General features: G+C 38.0%; 1 protein-coding gene across 4 annotated transcripts in view; it reads left to right on the plus strand.

The window, feature by feature from the left end:
• The window catches only part of hdac7a (histone deacetylase 7a), a 73418-nt gene that overhangs the window by 44257 nt on the left and 10236 nt on the right, over positions 1-18925 (plus strand). For all 4 annotated transcript variants that reach the window (XM_056732991.1, XM_056732993.1, XM_056732995.1 and 1 more), the window contains 17 exons: positions 1829-1949; positions 2031-2131; positions 3377-3499; positions 3656-3765; positions 5254-5355; positions 5456-5615; positions 6493-6665; positions 7471-7656; positions 9029-9245; positions 9335-9468; positions 9605-9725; positions 9928-9977; positions 13875-13982; positions 15411-15466; positions 17410-17497; positions 17868-17987; positions 18152-18249. In XM_056732991.1, coding sequence (XP_056588969.1) covers positions 1829-1949; positions 2031-2131; positions 3377-3499; positions 3656-3765; positions 5254-5355; positions 5456-5615; positions 6493-6665; positions 7471-7656; positions 9029-9245; positions 9335-9468; positions 9605-9725; positions 9928-9977; positions 13875-13982; positions 15411-15466; positions 17410-17497; positions 17868-17987; positions 18152-18249 — 2068 coding nt within the window. The remainder of the gene's footprint in view (positions 1-1828; positions 1950-2030; positions 2132-3376; positions 3500-3655; positions 3766-5253; positions 5356-5455; positions 5616-6492; positions 6666-7470; positions 7657-9028; positions 9246-9334; positions 9469-9604; positions 9726-9927; positions 9978-13874; positions 13983-15410; positions 15467-17409; positions 17498-17867; positions 17988-18151; positions 18250-18925) is intronic.

The raw sequence follows: 18925 nt of genomic DNA on the forward strand, positions 1-18925 counted from the left end.
TTAACTGCGGCTACCGCGGTTGGAAGTGTACAGGTGTCACGCATAAAGATAAAGCCACCCTTGGTGCTAAATTTGTGGCGGGAGAAAGTACCTTGCGTGAGTTAAAATTAGTTGCATTGTGCAAACAGCAACCGTGTCAATATTGAGCATGTTGGTCAGAGTCACTATGAGGTTGCTGCCACATAATGGCCGTCCTGGAAGGTGAAGGAGTAACTGAGTCAACATACAGTTTCCTTCCCCTGACCTCACAGCAACCTCACGACAATGCTCACGATAAATATAATAAATCCCTGAACAAAAAAACTGGGGTCACACTCTCTAAAGCAAGGGCAATATAGAAATCAAACAGAATTAAATGGACCTCGGTTAGTGGATTCTTTAAGTACTTTAAACTTTAATTTTAGCGTTAATAATATTTATATTAGGGCTGTCAAAAGATTGTTGGCAACCAGAATAAAAGTTTGTGTTTAAGTCATATATGTATTAGTACTGTGCATAATTATTTTGTATTTATAAGCTAAATACATACATGCATATATTTAAGAAAAATATTAAATGTATAAATATTATTGTAATACGATTAAAGATAGGGATGGAAGGAGGCGGGAACCGGCAAACATTTAATAAAGTTTTAATATAAATAATAACAGCCGACGGCCCCTCACGGACGACCGCCGGCAAAATAACATAAACAAACACAAATATAAATACAAACGTAAAACATGTTCGGGCCCTGTCCTCTCTCCTCGACGGTCCGGTCGCTCGTTCCTTTTATATGCTCCCAATCTCCTACGTGATTCGAGGCCGGTGTGCGCACAGCTGGCGCTCATTCACAATTACTCACTGACTCGAACCACGGTCTCGCCCCGCCTACTCTACTACAATTATATTGTGCGATTTCTCTTAGCCGTTGTTGATGTTCAAATCACCAAAACACACACCCCTACCCCCATCTTTCGCCTTAGTCAGAGCTCGGCTAATGTCCGTCCTGTGCACTGTACACCTTACTGCTGATTGGCTACAAGGTTGTTTTGGTTCTCGGCCCGACTCAGTTGTCTAAAGCGTAATTCGGAAATTGGTTACCCCGCCTTTAATGTTTTAAGTGATAGTTCACCCAAAAATGAATATCCTGTAATAAATTACTTCCCCTCAAGTTGTTTCAAATCTGTATACATTTCTTTGTTGAACACAAAGAAATATATTGTTAGCAACTGAGATTTCTGGGGCATCATTGAGTTCCATAGTAGAAAATAATTTTTTACATATACATTTTGTTCAGTTAAACACAAATGAAAACATTTGAAGAGTTAAGGAAAACAAACCGTGCTGGGGTAACTTTGCCAACCATTTTAATGGTAATCAATGATGCCACAGAAATGTCTATTGCTAACATTTGTCCAAGTATCTTCCGTTGTGTTCAACAGAACAAAGCAGTTTATGATTGAAGATTTGAACCAATTGATGCTGAGAACTTCATGACAGAATTTTAATTTTGGGGTAAACTATCCCTTTTAAAGCTGCAACCCGTAACTTTTTTGTTTAAAAATAATATATTAATTAAGCAGTCAGGTGAGATTTTGCAGAACATGTCGGATATCTTTCGACCCCGCATAGACATAAAGTAACCTGCAATTGTATTTTTCTAACAGAGATGGCGATGCTGAGGCAAAAGTTACGAATTGCAGCTTTAAAATTAATCAAAAGTGTCAAAAACATCTAACACATCTTTTTTGGGGGGGATTTAAACATTTCTGTTTGCGTTTCGTCATTGTTTCAACCAATGAAATATTTTCCTGTGATTTCATTGGCTGGTTGTGTTGATTGACAGGTGCGGTGGCCAGTGCGGTGGTGAAGCAGAAGCTGGCAGAGGTGATTCTGAAGAAACAGAAGCAGGCGGTGCTGGATAGAACCAACTCCAATCCTCTCAGCACCCCATCAGTCCCTTACCGGTGAGAACCGTCTCTCACCATCACGCACAGCTCGCAAACATTTACCTGCTCATTTTAAACATTTCTTTCGTCTTCTCACAGGGAGTTGGTTCCAGATCCTAGCGCCACCCTACAACCACTTCTGTCCTCTCCGAAATCGTCTCTCAATGAAGGAGCCGACGAGCCGCAGTTGAGACGAGCAAGTATGTCACTGTCCAACACACATGTAAAGTTCAAATGTCATGGGTTTTTACACAAACATACACAAGATTTGCATTAAATCTCTGTCTACAAAAAAAGTCACACTGCCTCACCTGAGAAGGGGTGTGTCAGGTAATAGACAGGACCTCGATGTTTAGCAGGTGTGCTGCATGGACTCGTTCCAGCTATGTTTAGACACACTCCCTATTTGTCGCTCTGCCTCAAGGCAGCACGGCTCTAACAAAGCCTTTACCTCTGACTTCAAAGGACACACCCCTTTCACCCCGGCCAGACTACTGCTTATTATGTCATGATAACCCAAACTAGATGTCAGATGCTCATGAAAAGTATTCAAGCTTACATTACAGCAAATAAATATTTAAGTTTGGCATGTTTGGCATGAACATGACATTGGGCGCAAAGTATGCGGCTATGGTTGGACGGTCGACAACAGGACGATTCTGTCGTCATAGTTACTGAAGTACACGACGTGTTCTGTAATGCACAACGTTATATAAAACACTTCAATTCAGTGTTTTGACATGAATGACTGAATCCACTGGATTTCGGGCGGTAAGAAATGTTTGGTTTGGACAGCCGAACACTTTTTGCAGAAGAAAATAATCATTTTCAAGTAGTCCTTGACGGAGTTTCCATACACTTGACCCGTCCACTTCCTATCAGTTCAGTCTGTCCAAATCACTTTGTACTTTTATTTAACAATGTAGCCTCAAGATTTAACCCAACCCAAGATTCGGGACAGAGCGATGGTATTTACCGATCGGTAAAGATGAGTAAATACAGCTGCGGTAAAATGCTGGTTTCACAATGAAAAATTATTCATCAGGAAGTATAGAAGAGAGTTTACTCCTTCTTTTTCTGAATAACCATCAACTACTCCAACACAGAGGAACTACATGCTGTATTTACATGATAAATTCACACAACACAAACTACTTTCACGTGGTGTCTAATTCAGTGGTTTCACAAACTGGGGGGCCCCAAGATGGATCCAGGGGGGCACAGATTTTGACATTTATAATACATTTTATGCAATCAACCATCAGAAAAATGAGACCACCATCAAAAAGAATTGATGTTACAACTGAATAGATTTGAAGCCTTTATTTGGGGGGGCCTAATAACGAAAAAGTTTGAGAACCATTGGTCTAATTCATGTTTTATACACTACGGTCCACAACATTATTTTTGTCTTTTTTTGTTAATAGTATTTTGTCTTCTTCCAGCTTCAGAGCCCAACCTGAAGGTGAAGCATAAATTAAAAAAGCACCTGAACACCCGTAAGAGCCCGCTGACCCGCAAAGAGAGCGCCCCGCCCACCGTTAAACACCGGGTGCCTGACACTCTGGGTAACTTGACCATTATCATCTCCCGGAGAGCAACATTCATGCACATTTATATTCCTTGACAGTGGAATGAATGACTAAATGAGTTAAATACATACTTTGATGTGCTGGCCAGGTTTTGAATGGTGTTATCTGATCAAGTCTTTATCCTGCTCTCAGATTCGTCCCCCAGCAGCAGTAGTACACCAGTATCCGGGTGCAGCTCTCCAAACGACAGTCTACCCAATGAGAATGGTGTGCTGCCCCCCAGTGGCAGCCTATCACACGAGGTAACACGGAATGAACTGCACAATCATGTTTAGATGTGTAGACCAGCTTATACTGTATATGTGATCTGAGGACATATGCTTAAATGTCTAATAAACAATAAGCCCCAAGAAGCAGTGGGTTACAGTGCATTTTATAACGACTAAGGGTGTTGTGGTACGACGCGAAGCGGAAATTCACATGTAACCCACAGCTTCATGGGAATTGTTGTTTTTATAATAAGGTTGTTCAATATGCGTAGCTAAGTTTCATGAAAAAAGTAAATATTTAGTCTATGTAATGCGGTCAGCAGTTATAAATCGGGTATTTAATATACTACTATAGATGTTTCTTTCAATAGTTTTATATATTAATGCTGTGTTCACACCAAACGCAGCCATTCGACGCTCTTTATTACTTGCGGGAATAGTTTGTTATTTTCATGTGTGTGACGCGAAAGAACATCATGTGACGGGGAGTAAAACAGTAGATGTCAATTCGCTCTTCGTGCAAATTTCTATCTCAAATCGGAATTTTTCGACATGCGCGGAAGACACGTTTCAGAACATTCGCATGGCATGCTGCGAGTTCACATCTATACGTGTATCTGCATTGACTTTGTATGCAATTTACTTTTGCAAATCGCTTAATTCGCATTTGGTGTGAACCTAGCATTAGTCATGATTCATGACAATCTCAAACTGAATTATAAACAGTAAGTGAATGATTAAGGAAAATTGAGGTGATTATGTAATGATAGTCAAGTGGTTAGAGAAAGTTACTCGCATTATTTATCTGACGTCAGTTGCTCGCTTTTTGGAAAAAAAGACGAATATATTTTTGTTGAAGACGACCAACACACATGCGCACAGAGGCATGACGGGATTTAATATTCCTCCGGTAGGGGTTGTTTGTTGAGAAACCAAAGCTCGACGGGGCTTGTTTCAGGAGGTTCCTGACACATAATGACATGTTTTAAACAAAGACACTGGAGAAGAACAGCTGCAGGCAGCTGCCCGGACACCCAATCTCTCATTTCCATCAGAAGCCTCCTCATCGCTTCGTTACTGTGCGAGTGTATGCTCCTCCATTTTTGGTCTTGCATTAATGCAAGACACTTTGATGGGTTGCACGCAGGAACCTTGTCCGTTCTCACGCAAGACCCTGAAATCTATTTTCACATGCAAATGCAGAAAAACTAGTACTGTTACCATCAACTGAAAGATGGTTTCTTGTCACATGACAACAAAAGGCCTTTAATTTGGTGCAGAAGTTTAAATACATGTTAAATCATTGAAATGATTGTTATGTGACTTGTTTTTTCTGTATTTTTAAATGTGTACATAGATCTAGATACAAAAAAGATCACGTCATTGATACAGTAACAAAGTGTGTTGTGTAGTGGAGATGTGTGTACAGGCTGCGTAGTATAAAGTTTGCAGTATAAAAGTCGTATTATGTTTATGGGAAGTCGACACAATGTATAAAAACAATTGTTTCTATTTTTGCAGGCTCAGAGGTTGCTGTTGCAGGATGGGTCTTTAGCGCACTTCACGGTGCAAAATCCATCCTGTCTCCCAACCATCACGCTGGGACTCCCTGCCAATGCAAGGGTATCCTCTCATTTCCTTACATTCTTACATTAATAACACCTTGGACATATGGAATAACCTTGACAAGCAACAATCAATCGTCCTCTCTCCGCTACTTTAGGAAAGTGAGCTGAGTTCATTCAAGTTAAGTCGAGTACCGATGGTTCAAGGCGGTTCTCCAGTGCTGGTTCCTCTGGGTTTGGAAGAGCAGACTGGGTCCCTTATGCAGCCTGTCATCATTCTGGAGCCCTCTGGACTCGTACATCCCCCCTTACTGGCAGGTAAGAGCACTGCAGTCCAAATCAATCTGAGGAAATGCATTGGAAACACTTTTGGCTTGACACTATCGCCCCCTGGTGGTAATTTGAGACACAGGCGTGTAGGAATCACAAATGGAGTGCCCGTTTCACTGCATTTACAACTTAAAGTTGCACATTTTTCCTTTATTTACTTTAAAATATATGTATAATATAAAATATGTAAAACAAAACTATATCATTATTTTAGTGTAATTTTATATTTATTTATAATTATTGATAATTAATAACAAAAATGGAGACATACACCACGGTACAGTAACCATAGCAAACCAAACAATTTTATACCATAAATAAAGTAAATATGATAAAGTTGATTTGTATATACAATATACAAAATAGACACACATTTAAAAATAAAATGTATAGGCAGAATTACAGAGTTATGTAATAGAGATATGTAAGAATGATGTCTTCTTTGTAAATATAGTAATATGCATTGTACTTGACATTGTGTACATTTATTTCTTTATTATAAAATGCCCTTTTTATTAATTATTTAAAAAGATTTCATTTTTTATTAATTACTTGTTCATAATGAAATGCAAATAAAGCACTTACAATAAGAGCATTAGTTTGATTGTTTAATATTCAACTATGGTGAACCTACATTCTCTTTTTATCATTTTTGTGTGATGTTTAATGAATTCATGATGACGTTAAAATACACTGTTATTTTTAAGTCATTTTAACTCAGTTTATATGTTTATTTCACATGTCGTATGATCTTAACTATGTGGTATGATATTTTGATATCTAGCTTGAATGTTATGCTTTCATCTACTTCTGTTTTTATGAAACTATAATCAGATTTGCGTCTGCTGTTTGTGATCAATTCCAGGTCTGGGTCCGGTTCCACTGCAGTTCAGCGCGTCTGGTCCTCATAAACCGCTGAGCCGCACGCGCTCAGAGCCTCTGCCGCAGAACCCTCGCGCCCTCCACCCTCACCTGCTCCAGCAACACCACAGCGCCCAGCTACTGGATAGACTCAAACAGCAGACTCACCTCGGCAAGGTGCATGTCTCACCTGTCATGCTGTTAAAAATATTTGTAGTTTTGGATAAAAAACGTCTAATGTCAATAACAAATTAAGAAAAAATATACTCATAACAATTCATATTAATATTAGAAGATCATAAGTTGGTTTGTGCTATTATTTATTAATAAAGTAGATGTTTCAGACCAGTTACAAATCACTATGCAAACATTTCCATGATATCATCACCCCCACATAGATTTAACCGGGAGATTTTCATACTTAACATTAAATGACATTTGAAGTATAACGTTTATGAAACAAAAATAGAGGGCATACCTAAGACTGAAATGCCTTTGAAACAGTTTGAATGGTGCTTTGTTGAGACAGGCAACAATACGTTTATTTTTGGCATATCCGACTCAATCCGACTGACATTGTTTGTAGTCTGAGCCGCAACAAAACACATATGTGGTTTGAAATCTCATTAAAACTAGATTTTTGAAAATGTGTTTCAGTCTGAATGGACAGAGTTGTTTTTATATATTATTTGAAACTGAAAGCCATTGCACATTGAGTCCGAAATTTGCATCCAAAATTTCTGCATGTGAAAAAAAAACTCACATCGTGTCAATCACATTTAAACACTGCTTCCCGTATTTTCGTCCGTCATAAAAAAATTGCTCTGGGTTCGATTTTCTGTGGTTTTCCTATTTTGAGATGCTTTGACAATTCAGAAACAATGTACTAAACAGCGCCAAATGCGAAAAAATGCATATGAAAAATTTGAACTGTATGTGCAAAGACTTTAATTCCTAAAGATATCTGTTGTATGTCCTGCAGCTTATGTCAAAGTCCAGTGAGAAGCCACGGCGTCTCCGGCAAATCCCCTCAGAGGACATGGATTCAGAGGAGGTGGGGCCATCGGTTGGTGACGCCCATCAGAGCAGGTTGAGGACGGAATCACAGCGAGAGATGGAGAGTCAAGAGGATCAAATTAACTTACAACACACCCTCATCCTCAACCAGGTAAAACACCGTTACCAAAAATATATATTAAATAATAAACATAATATAATAAAATATGAGATATTTTAAAAAAAAGTTGATATGTGATAATGCTTTGAGTTGTAAGATCAATTTAAATTATATTAAGATATGTTTATAAAAACTGAAATCAAACATTAAATGTAAAAAATATTAAATATATTAAAATTTAAATGTTTGCAAGATTGGATTAAAACCACAAATTAATCATATATAAGTGAATCTCACAAAAGATGTTCAGATGACCAAATGTTTTTCTTTAAAGGGATATTTCAGCCAAATGTAATTTCTGTCATCATTTCCTCACCTTCGAGTTGTTCCAAATCTGTATACATTTCTTTGTTCTGATGAATACAGAGAAAGATAATTGGAAGAATGCTTGTAACCAAACAGATGTTGCCCCCCATTGATTCCAATTGTAGGAAAAATGAAAATGGCAGTCAAAAGTGCCCCAGAACTGTTTGCTGTCCTACATTCTTCAAAATGTCTTCTTTTGTGTTCAACAGAACAAGTAATTTTTCCTACTATGGGAGTCAATGGGGGGCAAAAACTGTCTGGTTATAAGCATTCTTCCAATTATCTTTCTCTGTATTCATCAGAACAAATGAATACACATTTGGAACAACTCAAAGTAAATGACGACAGAATTTTCATTTTTAAGTGAAGTATCCCTTTAAGAAAAAAATATAAATAAATAGAGGAAGCCTGTTTTAGGAGTGTTCAGATTCTTGGCGTTGTGAAATTATTTTTTATCACAATGAAGAACATTTTCCCCACAAATTTCCAGTGCTGTAATGAATAAAAACTGTACTTCAATCTGTAAATTACATTATTTAACAACTTAGAACTATAATAAGAAACAGTAACATAAATAATTTAATCGTTTAATAGTTTTGGAGTTGCATTAAAGTGATAGTTGACCCAAAAAGACAATTCTGTCATCATTTACTCACCCTCTTGTATTTTCAAACCTGTATGAGTTTCTTTCTTCTGCAGAACCAAAAAGAAGATATTTTGAAGAATGTCGTTGACCGAACAGCAATGGCAGCCATTCACTTGCACTGGTTTTCTGTCCATACAATAGAGGTCAATGGCTGCTGTTTGGTTTTCAACATTCTTCAAAATATCATCTTATCTTGTGTTCTGCGAAGAATGAAACTCATGCAGGTATGAAATGACAAGAGGGTGAGTAAATGATGACAGAATTTTAAATTTTTGGGTGAACTATCCCTTTAAGAATGACATTTATACTGAATTATATTTATTTAAAGTATTATATGCTTTTATAGAAACAGCTTTGCATACAAACATATTTAATTATTTCATCACTCATTACAAAACGCTTCCTGTGCAGTCACGTTTGTGGGAGACGCAGAAACAACTGCAGCACCTGCGCAGGCAGACAGCCCACATGGAGACGCTAGCTGTACCCATGATTCTCGGCGGCACACATCGTCCCCTCTCACGCACTCAATCATCTCCAGCCTCCACCTCGCTAACGCTGCCGGACAAACCCTTGCCCCTCACCACGGCAACAGAGCCGCCGCAGAGCCAACCCCGCTTCACTACAGGTGCGATTCCCAACCAATGGCAAATGACGGTCACTAACATCCCAAGAGTAAATTCAACATCACTGACTAAATATTTCATGTTTGTGCAGGGCTGGTGTACGATTCTCAAATGCTGAAGCATCAGTGCACATGCGGAGACAACAGTAATCACCCAGAGCATGCTGGGAGAATCCAGAGCATCTGGTCACGCTTGCAGGAGCGAGGCCTCCGAGGCCAGTGTGAGGTATTTCAGCCTGCACTGTCTCTGTTTTCCTAATGGGGGCGCTGGATAATGTCTTACATTTAGGAAACTCAAAGATGTCTATGTTAATAACTTTAATGTCAACAGTCATCTTTGATGTTTTTCTGTACTCACGCAGAGTATTCGAGGCAGAAAGGCGACCCTAGAGGAACTTCAGTCTGTCCACACGGAACGTCACGTTCTGCTTTACGGCACCAACCCTCTGAACCGCCTCAAACTGGACAACCGCAAACTGGCCGGTAACACATCTCACAAAAACACATCATTCAGGACTGATAGAAACCAGTCAACTGCAGTCTGGCGAGCACAGCACCTCATTTTTTAACACTCAGTTAGTGCCAGCGCATGAACACAAGCGACTTCAAAGATAGGGTTGGAAATGTCAATCGCTGAATATGAGAATGACAGTTAATTCACTTGACGTCTCTGTGTGTCCAACAGGCATACTGTCACAGCGGATGTTTGTCATGCTGCCCTGCGGGGGAGTGGGGGTGAGTGAAAACACACACACAAGTTGGGCAAAGATACAGTATCAGATGCGAAATTAAAGGAATAGTTCATTTAAATCCGAAAACCTTGGTGTGATAAACATTTATCGGTTCACACCCGAATGGCTTGACGAATGAAATGCAGAAGAATACATTTTTAAGAATATTTAAGACCATAATTTTGACTTTTTGGTGATTTACTGATTTCTAACAGTTATTAACTGTTGTCCTTAATATCTTTAATGTTATTGACCAAGGCCATATCAATGATTGAAATTAAAGATGCTTCAATACAAAATTTCTTGACCAATACCGATAGTCGATTGTTCGATATCTGCCGAAACAGATTCTGAAGATGAAATGAATATTTCCTAATTTTCCAAATGTTATTAATTCATATAATGACTATGAATATTGAACATCAAACTGGTGATGTTTTTCAACACTTTATTTACACAGAGCATAAGTCATTGCATTTTTTGTCCTCTTTTGATGGACAGAAATATCGGCCCTGATCATTGGCTGATTTTAAAGTATCGGCTGATAGCCGAAAGTGTGAACAAAGACCGATACCGATTATTCATCTGTCATTGAAATCAATGTTTTTAGAAGCCAACTATAAATAAAAGTCTTATTAGTGTCAATAAAATCTTTCATTTGAGTATTTATAATATTATAAATGAAAATGTGAGTACTTTATTTCGAAATCTATCATACAATGTCATTTACAGCAGTAAACACATAATAATAACTTTTGTCGTTATTTTCTTGGATATGACTATTTTGATGCTCCTTATTTTATTATTTTATAATCATGCGACTTTAATCTCGATTTCACAGACAGGGACGCATATTCACCGTCTTCTAAAGTCTTATGAATTAATTGTGTGAGAAATTCACCAAAAATCTAGTTCTTTGTGCAGGTCTGAACAAAAATGTGCGATGATGCCATTTGACACCAAACGCCATTAGTTGTCATGACATCAACTAAAATTGCGGTACATTCATTACACAATACTACTGGATGACTTTAGACTCATAGGGCATATAATACTCAAATGTTGCTTTTGCCGTTTGTGGAGCTTATAAGCATCCGACCCTTCACTTTTATTTAAAATCACCTATAGGCTGAATAGTAACAGAATAGTCATAAATATATCATTTTTAGACGTACTGTTTCTTAACGCGTGAGGGTTATACAACACAGCAGTAAATTGATGACCCTAGATCAGTGCTCTATAAACTCTGGGCCCCTCCACAACCAAATCTGGGGTCTGAGAGCATATGCAGGCAGCACCCCAGTCGATAATTTGGAGAAAATGTTGAAAACTTCACTCCGACGATGAAGCTCAGAGCAGGTCCATGTGGAATGATTGGAACAATATGTGCCATGAAGGATAAAAGGAATTCCAGTCTTCTCATTGTTCACAGTGCCAAACCACAAGAAATGCAAGTTCTGTGAAAAAAGGGATGAGGGAAAATAAAAGAGAGAAGAGAAAAGGAAGACGTGGGGAACGGGGCAACAAACAACAGAGAGAGAAGGGAATGTATAACCTCATCCGTGGCCACCCCGCAATCTCCTGCTCCTTATGAACAGACTTTTATAGAAGGCATCCATAACAGTGAACAGTTTCGTGATGTTCCTTATTTTTTGACAACAACATTCCCATTATTAAGAATTTGTCTCAAATTCTGTGGCTTGTTATGGACATGTGTGCTATTGTCCATTTTCACTTCATTGATTTTCTAATTTTAATATCTGACTTGGGGATAGTCATCATTTATTCATCATCCTTTAAAAGCTGAAAACAACTCTTTATTCTGTGAAATAGGAAAGAAGATATTGTGAGAAATGGTTTTGTATCCATACAATGGAAGTCAATGGGTTTCAATGCTGTTTGGTTACCTGCATTCTTCAAAATATCTTCTTTTGTGTTCTGCAGAAAAAAAGAAAGTCATACACGTTTGAAATTACATGAGGGTGAATAAATAATGAAATAATTTCCCCTTTTTCCAAAACTGGCTGTGTTTCCGTTAATACTTTGGGGTTAATCGTAAAAGTATGAGTGTGTCTAAATACACACATTTTATTTTATAGTAATATTTTCTAATTCATGCAAACATTGAAGTGTCTAGATGCAGGTTCTGAGTTTTATTTACATACAGCAAGTTGAGATCACTGCCAGATGTGTGAAAAAAATCGGTAATGATTGACAGCTTAAATGCGGTATGCCAAGGTCACACTAGACTTTTCAGAGTGCAAAATCATGCAGGAAAAACCCAGATATCGCAATATCGCTATTTTCAGTGTTATCATCAGTGTTTCCTCTAAGGCTGTCACCGTGATATTTATCTTCAATTTTGTTTATATTGTGTTTTTGGTCAATGAATCACAGCCAAAATACAAGTGCATGGAGGCAGAGAGTTTGTAACCACTGTTACTCTTAAGGCAGCATTTCGAACAGATGCTGAAAAGTTGATGTTATAATACGTTATTATGGACGTGGTCACAGGCAATACTGGTAAATTGTCACAACCTTAGTTTCCTCCATATTGGATTTTCTAAAAACGTATCGATCTAATGTTGGTCACACATCTTCATGTTTGATGAATTCACATGTCAGGGTAGAGAAATTGTAATGTGTTCTAGTCGCATGCATGTGAATTGAAGTCAAATGGAACTTAAAGTGTAGTGTGGCCATGGCTTTAGTCAAGTAAACAACTCCCTAGCAACCCATCAGAAAACCTTAGCAACCATGTACCAATACACTAAATGACTAAATGAGGTGGCGTGTTCTGCACTTTTAAAAAAATACGCACTTAAAAGACAACAGGTGATTTCATTTTGTCCTTTTGATAATATGCAGATTTCGGTATGAAAAGCCATGTTTATAGGAACATGTAGACCACACAGAAAGAATATTTAAACATACTTTTCGTTTTACACATAACAGAAACTCTATTTATAGCGTGCGTCATTCAAGCCTCTTTTCCTTCACGTTTGTCTTCAAATGAAGTTTATTTTCTGTAATTTATAACACACACTTTGCCTTGTGGATGCTTTTAACAAAAAGTAAGCATCTAAATACTTTCGCGAGCATGAGTGGTCTTCATACAAATAGGCTTGAATAAACATCATTTCATCATAGTTCTCCGGCCATAACATCTGTTTGAAAGCATTGTGTACTCATCCATTATTTTGAATAGGATTATGGTCCGGTTTATTCATGTGAATTCAGGAGAATTAAAAATGAGATTGTTAAAAGTCAAAGTGCCTTAAAGTTCAATGTCTGTAGTCTGTGGGCACGCTGCCTGTGGTTGTTCTCTATGGGGTACGCACATCTCTGTATCATCTGTTTACAAGGGCGCGTTCATCGAAACTGCCCGTCACACCGCTCGCAGCGCTGGCATCTCGCTGTGCCCCTCTGTTGAACCGCTGTTTGTGGCTTTTTGCAGATTTATGAACGTTGTTCACGGCTGTCATAATGATGAATGTGTTAATGCACGCCAAGCTACATACATCAGCGACATCATTTTATTCTGGCAGAATGGATGACTGACATCGATTATTCGTCATACACGTGGTGCCGAGGGATTATGTGACCCAGGGTTTGGGTGGAGGCGCTTACTCGTAGTTTTAACGTTTGAGTTTTAAATCTGCATTAATCTACATGTTGTTACAAACCCGTTACTGAATTGACTTTTCTCTTTGATGCACAAAATTACTTTAAAAGCAGTCCATGTGAATCGTGTGCGACATTCCACATCTGCCACAGATATACTGAGAGCTCTGTTGGATGAATAGATTGACATTTTAGATGTTACTTTCTCATGCATAACCTTTTTTTGATTTGTTTAAATACATTTATGCAATATTTGTAAATGTTTTTATCTCGACAGGTGGACAATGACACCATCTGGAATGAGATGCACACCTCCACAGCGTCTCGCATGGCGGCCGGGAGCGTTACAGAGTTGGCATTCAGGGTGGCTAAAGGAGAGCTCAAGGTCCGTCTACAAAACAATATCTGAAAATTTTGATATTTAGATTGATCAAGTTCTGTTTAGTGAACTAAGCCGGTAGGGTGCACGTGTGTGCTACTGTCATGAATACTATGTCTTCATTTGAAAAAGTGTTTTTCTATGTTTTGACTAACTTTCACACTGGAATGGGATTTTTGTCAACGAAAACAACGCTTGGATAAATTAAAAATCATAATTCTGGCATGGTAGTACTTTGTTTTCAAAGGCTTTCGGAAACATTGAAGCATTTGTCGTCATGTTACTTCAATTGAATTTCTTGAAAGAAGACAGAATTTTTACTCGTAACTGTTGTTTGGCGATGGAACACAAGAACATTTTACTCGGTTTTCAACTCCATCTTTGTTCATTAATGGTGCTTATCCTCCACTTTGCCATTCCATTTCAAAGAGACGGGAAGGAAAAAACTCATAGAAAGATATGACGCAAAGCATCAAAAGTTTCACTTGTAAAGTACATGGATGTAAGCTTTTCAGTGTGGATACAGAGCATTTTAAAACAAGAACATCGTTTTTAAATGTACCCAGATTAGTGCGTTCAACTTGAACAAAACATCAATTAAAACCATTAGATTGGGTGTCAACGAATCAGAATTTAAGAATTGAACAACGTTGAACTCCATGTCATGATGATGTCATTATTAAAGGGACAGTTCACCCAAAAAAAGAAAATACTACCATCATTTACTCACCTTCGAGTTGTTCCAAATCTGTATAAACATCTTTGTTCTGATGAACGTAGAGAAAGATATTTTGAAGAATGCTTATAACCAAACAATTCTTGACCACCATTGACTACTATAGTAGGAAAAATGACAACGGTAGTCAAAAGTGCTCCAGAACTGTGTACTTTCAATCATTCTTCCAAATATCTCTCTTTGTGTTCATCACAACAAAGAAATTTAGACAGATTTGGGACAACTTTGCGGTGAATAAATGAAGAAAGAAATCTCACCATTTTTGGGTGACTTGTCCCTTTAAAGCCGATTCACATTTTGCGTCTTTTATAGCGCAAAAAGGGGCGACACTCATTTTTTGCACCAAGCTGAAAACAGTTCAACTCTTCAGAATGCCGCATGCGCACCACATAACAAAGCAGTGTAGCTTGCGTTTTCCGACCGGTTAAAGACGTGAAATGTAGTTACCCCTAACATCGTTTGATAAATGAATAAGTATGCAACAGATCACACCGATTAACAGTCAAAGTTTTTGTGTTGTTCGATTGCTGGTCATTAAGAGTAATGAAGGTCCTAGAGAGTATTTCACAGAAGTGTCTTTATTGCTTTAGTTGACAGTGGTGGGCCTTTTGTTGAAGCACTTGGGTGAAAACATAATTTCTGTGTGAGAGGCAGCTTGTAAACGGCGAGTTAATTACATGTTGGTTTCCATGTTTCAGAATGGCTTTGCTGTGGTCAGGCCTCCAGGACATCACGCAGACCCGTCAAACCCCATGTAAGTCTTTTCTGTGCGTTTGTTGGATGTTGAATGGTTATACAGGCTAGTGTGTACACTCAGGCCAGAATTAAAGCAAAATGGACCATCTTTGCTTCTCTAAGGGCGTACTCACATTTAGCCCGCTTGCTCTCCACTGTGCCCGAGCACGATTGTCTACCCTCCCCACTTCCACGCTGGCCTGCAAAAGTGCTCCGGCACAGTTCAGATTGCCTAGTGAGAGTACACCCTAATACATCTTGGTTTTAGTTTTGTTGTGCTTGATTCATCAGTGACTGTTATTCAAAACAAAAGTCTTTGTAATCTTTCATCAAATTCTAATAACTTGAAAGTCTGAAATGACTTTTTTCAGTTCTTCCCCTCCAACCACACGTCGTTGAGAGATAACATTTCATGACCCAATCAATTCCTCATAAATATAATCAAGTCCTGCTCCGCATTCTTACTTTTCTCATTGAATATCCTGTTTCACTCGGAAATACATCAGACTTTCTCAGAAAAGTGTCCTTTCATGTTCACTTGAGGTTCTTTTGTGAGTCAGCAGCCGTGCTAACACATTGAGCTGCAATACTCATGTAAGACGGGGGTTTGAGTCTGGCACCCGTCAGTCTCCCGTAGCACTTACCCTCTATACCCATTATTTTGTATTAACTGAATACACTTACTTTATGTACAGACATACAAATAATTTAAAAATACACTTCTTGTGGAGGCTTGACATGCATATGAGCTGAGGTTCATTTATTGCACTTCTGAAATTCTTCTTCTTGTATTGTGAATGATAGTGTGTGCGGTAAAAGTGTTTTGTTTTTTTCCCGGTGTGTTTTGCATTCGCACATGTGCACACTGTCGCCTTTGTGTGTGTGTGTGTGCTGCGGTGTCAGCATGCCTGTCTGTGTGTGCGGATATTTATGGGTTGATAATGAAGGTTTGGAGGGAACAGAAAGAAAGACGCTGATTTATTTCAGCCATTATTATCCTGCTGAGTTCGCTCTTTTCAAACATCTCAGCGTTTCACCTCGCTCCCTTACTGGCTGTCACATCCCAGTGCATATCTAATCGTAAACCCTCTGCTCTGCTCTTTCATATGCTTATTATTTGTATAGATGAACAGTGGATCCAAAAATCTGACACCACTAATTCCATTAGAAATGAATGCAGTGAAGAAGCTCATATCAAATTATTAAATTAAATAAGTTAATAAAATGACTGGTGTTACAATGTGTTTAAAACTGTTATTCAGTCATTAGAAATGCATTGTAAAATAATAAATGGAAAAAATATTAACATTGAAATTTGTCATCCTTCTCTGTTTAAATATTAAAATCACAAATGTGTGACTTTTTATTGTTTAGTTGACTATTTGGTTATTCACCCAATTCAATAGTTTGAGAAATGTTGTTCTTTTACTCCAGCCTGGTTTTGTTCTTATGTTTGACATTGTTAAATATGATGGGTATCATATGTGACTCTGGATCACAAACTAATCATAAGTAGCAGTGGAACATTTTTAGTAAAAGAAAAAAATACATTGTATGGGTCAAAATTATAGATTTTTCTTTTATGCCAAAATTCATTAGGATATTAAGTAGAGATCCTGTTCCATGAAGATATTTTATAAATTTCCTGCCGTAAATGTATAAAAACTTTCTTTTTGTGAGGGGATGGCCTGCCACAGTGCCTCTGAATAACAACTTCAAATCCATTTTCTCAATATTTAGATTTTTTTGCACTCTCAGAGTCCTGAGTTTTAAATGGTTGATCTGAGTCAGATATTGTCCTATTCTACATCAATAGAAAGCTTATTTATTCAGCTTTCAGATAATGTAAAAATCTCAATTTCGAATAATTGACCCATAAGACTGGTTTTGTTGTCCAGGGTCACATATTTATTTTTGATCTAATATTCTAACATTCTCTCCATCTCTGTTTTTCTCTCTTAGGGGTTTCTGTTTCTTTAACTCGGTGGCGATCGCTGCTAAACAGCTCCAGCAGAAGCTCAGTGTCAGTAAAATCCTCATCGTTGATTGGGTGAGAGTTCTTAACTCAGTTAACGGCAATACATCAGTTCAAAAGAAACGTAAACTTTATTAATACTGTTGCTTATTATCAGTCCTCAATATTGTTCTAGTATCTCTCTACTTCAATGCAGTAAATTCAATTACAAGTCTAGGTATTATTTTCAGTGAATCAATTGAATCCAGGTTATGTATTGAACCTACATAAGCAAATAAGTTATCCAGTCGCAATTAACAGAATTTTAATATACTATACTGGTTATTGAGGAAATAACCAAACTGAATCACAACTCATTTAAGCCTCTTCTTAATCATAGAACAAAATCAAAGTTGCAAAACGTTGAGATATTCTTTGTATAAAAGCAAGCTATTACGCCATGCAGGATGTGCACCATGGCAACGGCACCCAGGAAATATTCTACAATGACCCCAGCGTTCTCTACATCTCTTTACATCGCTATGACAACGGAAACTTCTTCCCTGGGAGTGGCGGTCCGGCAGAGGTCAGCACACATTGAACTCTTTGGGTCACAGAATTGAACTCATTTTCAGCTGTTTGTAGACTTTCAGTCCATATGCCTTTTCAAGTCTATTGCTTTTAGATCATATAGATGTGAAAGAAGCATTAACAGTGTTTGACAATAGTGTTGTGGTTGATTTATGTTAGGTGGGCTCTGGATCTGGAGAGGGTTTCAATGTTAATGTGGCATGGACCGGTGGTCTGGAGCCCCCCATGGGTGATGCAGAGTATCTGGCAGCGTTCAGGTATTACTTTTATTATTTGTTGTTATTTAGCCAAACTTACTTGGAAAGTATATGAATCGACACTACAGGAAGAACATAATAATGTGTTCAATAGTCCAGAATAATAATGTGTTCAATGTGTTACTGGATGCTGATTGGTCAATACTATGATACATAAAATAGTTACAGTTATGACGTTAAACACTCACTCATAGAATAGCCGTTGACGCTGACAAATTAAAGTCAAATGTTTCATTTATTATATTACATTTATTATGTTGTAACCGTTTGGTAAAGCAAAATGGCATTGAGGTTGTGCTATTTTGGGATGAAGAAAAAGTTCCTGTCTAATGCGGATTTGTCCGATTTTTTTAGTTTAGGTGTATTAACCACCATAGAAAAAGTTCTCTGTCATTTTAGCTTTCACAACTCATCCGTCATATTAACAAGTTTGCATCAATCCTTGTGATTTTTACTGCGCTAATATTTCGTACATTTTAAGCTAACCGTGAATTTACAGCAGGCTGTCTGTGGTGTTAAATGTTTTCTCAAGGGCACAATGGTGCATGGGGAGCGATTCTGTAATTCACGGATCACCCCTCGTCCAGATGTTTAACCACAGCCCCACCGCCATCCACTTTATATGTCTTGTAAAGTGTCTACATGCCTCCATCATCATCAAATCAGAATTCAAGAG

This window comes from Triplophysa dalaica, chromosome 20 (genome assembly GCF_015846415.1).
Source record: "Triplophysa dalaica isolate WHDGS20190420 chromosome 20, ASM1584641v1, whole genome shotgun sequence".
Lineage (NCBI taxonomy): Eukaryota > Metazoa > Chordata > Actinopteri > Cypriniformes > Nemacheilidae > Triplophysa > Triplophysa dalaica.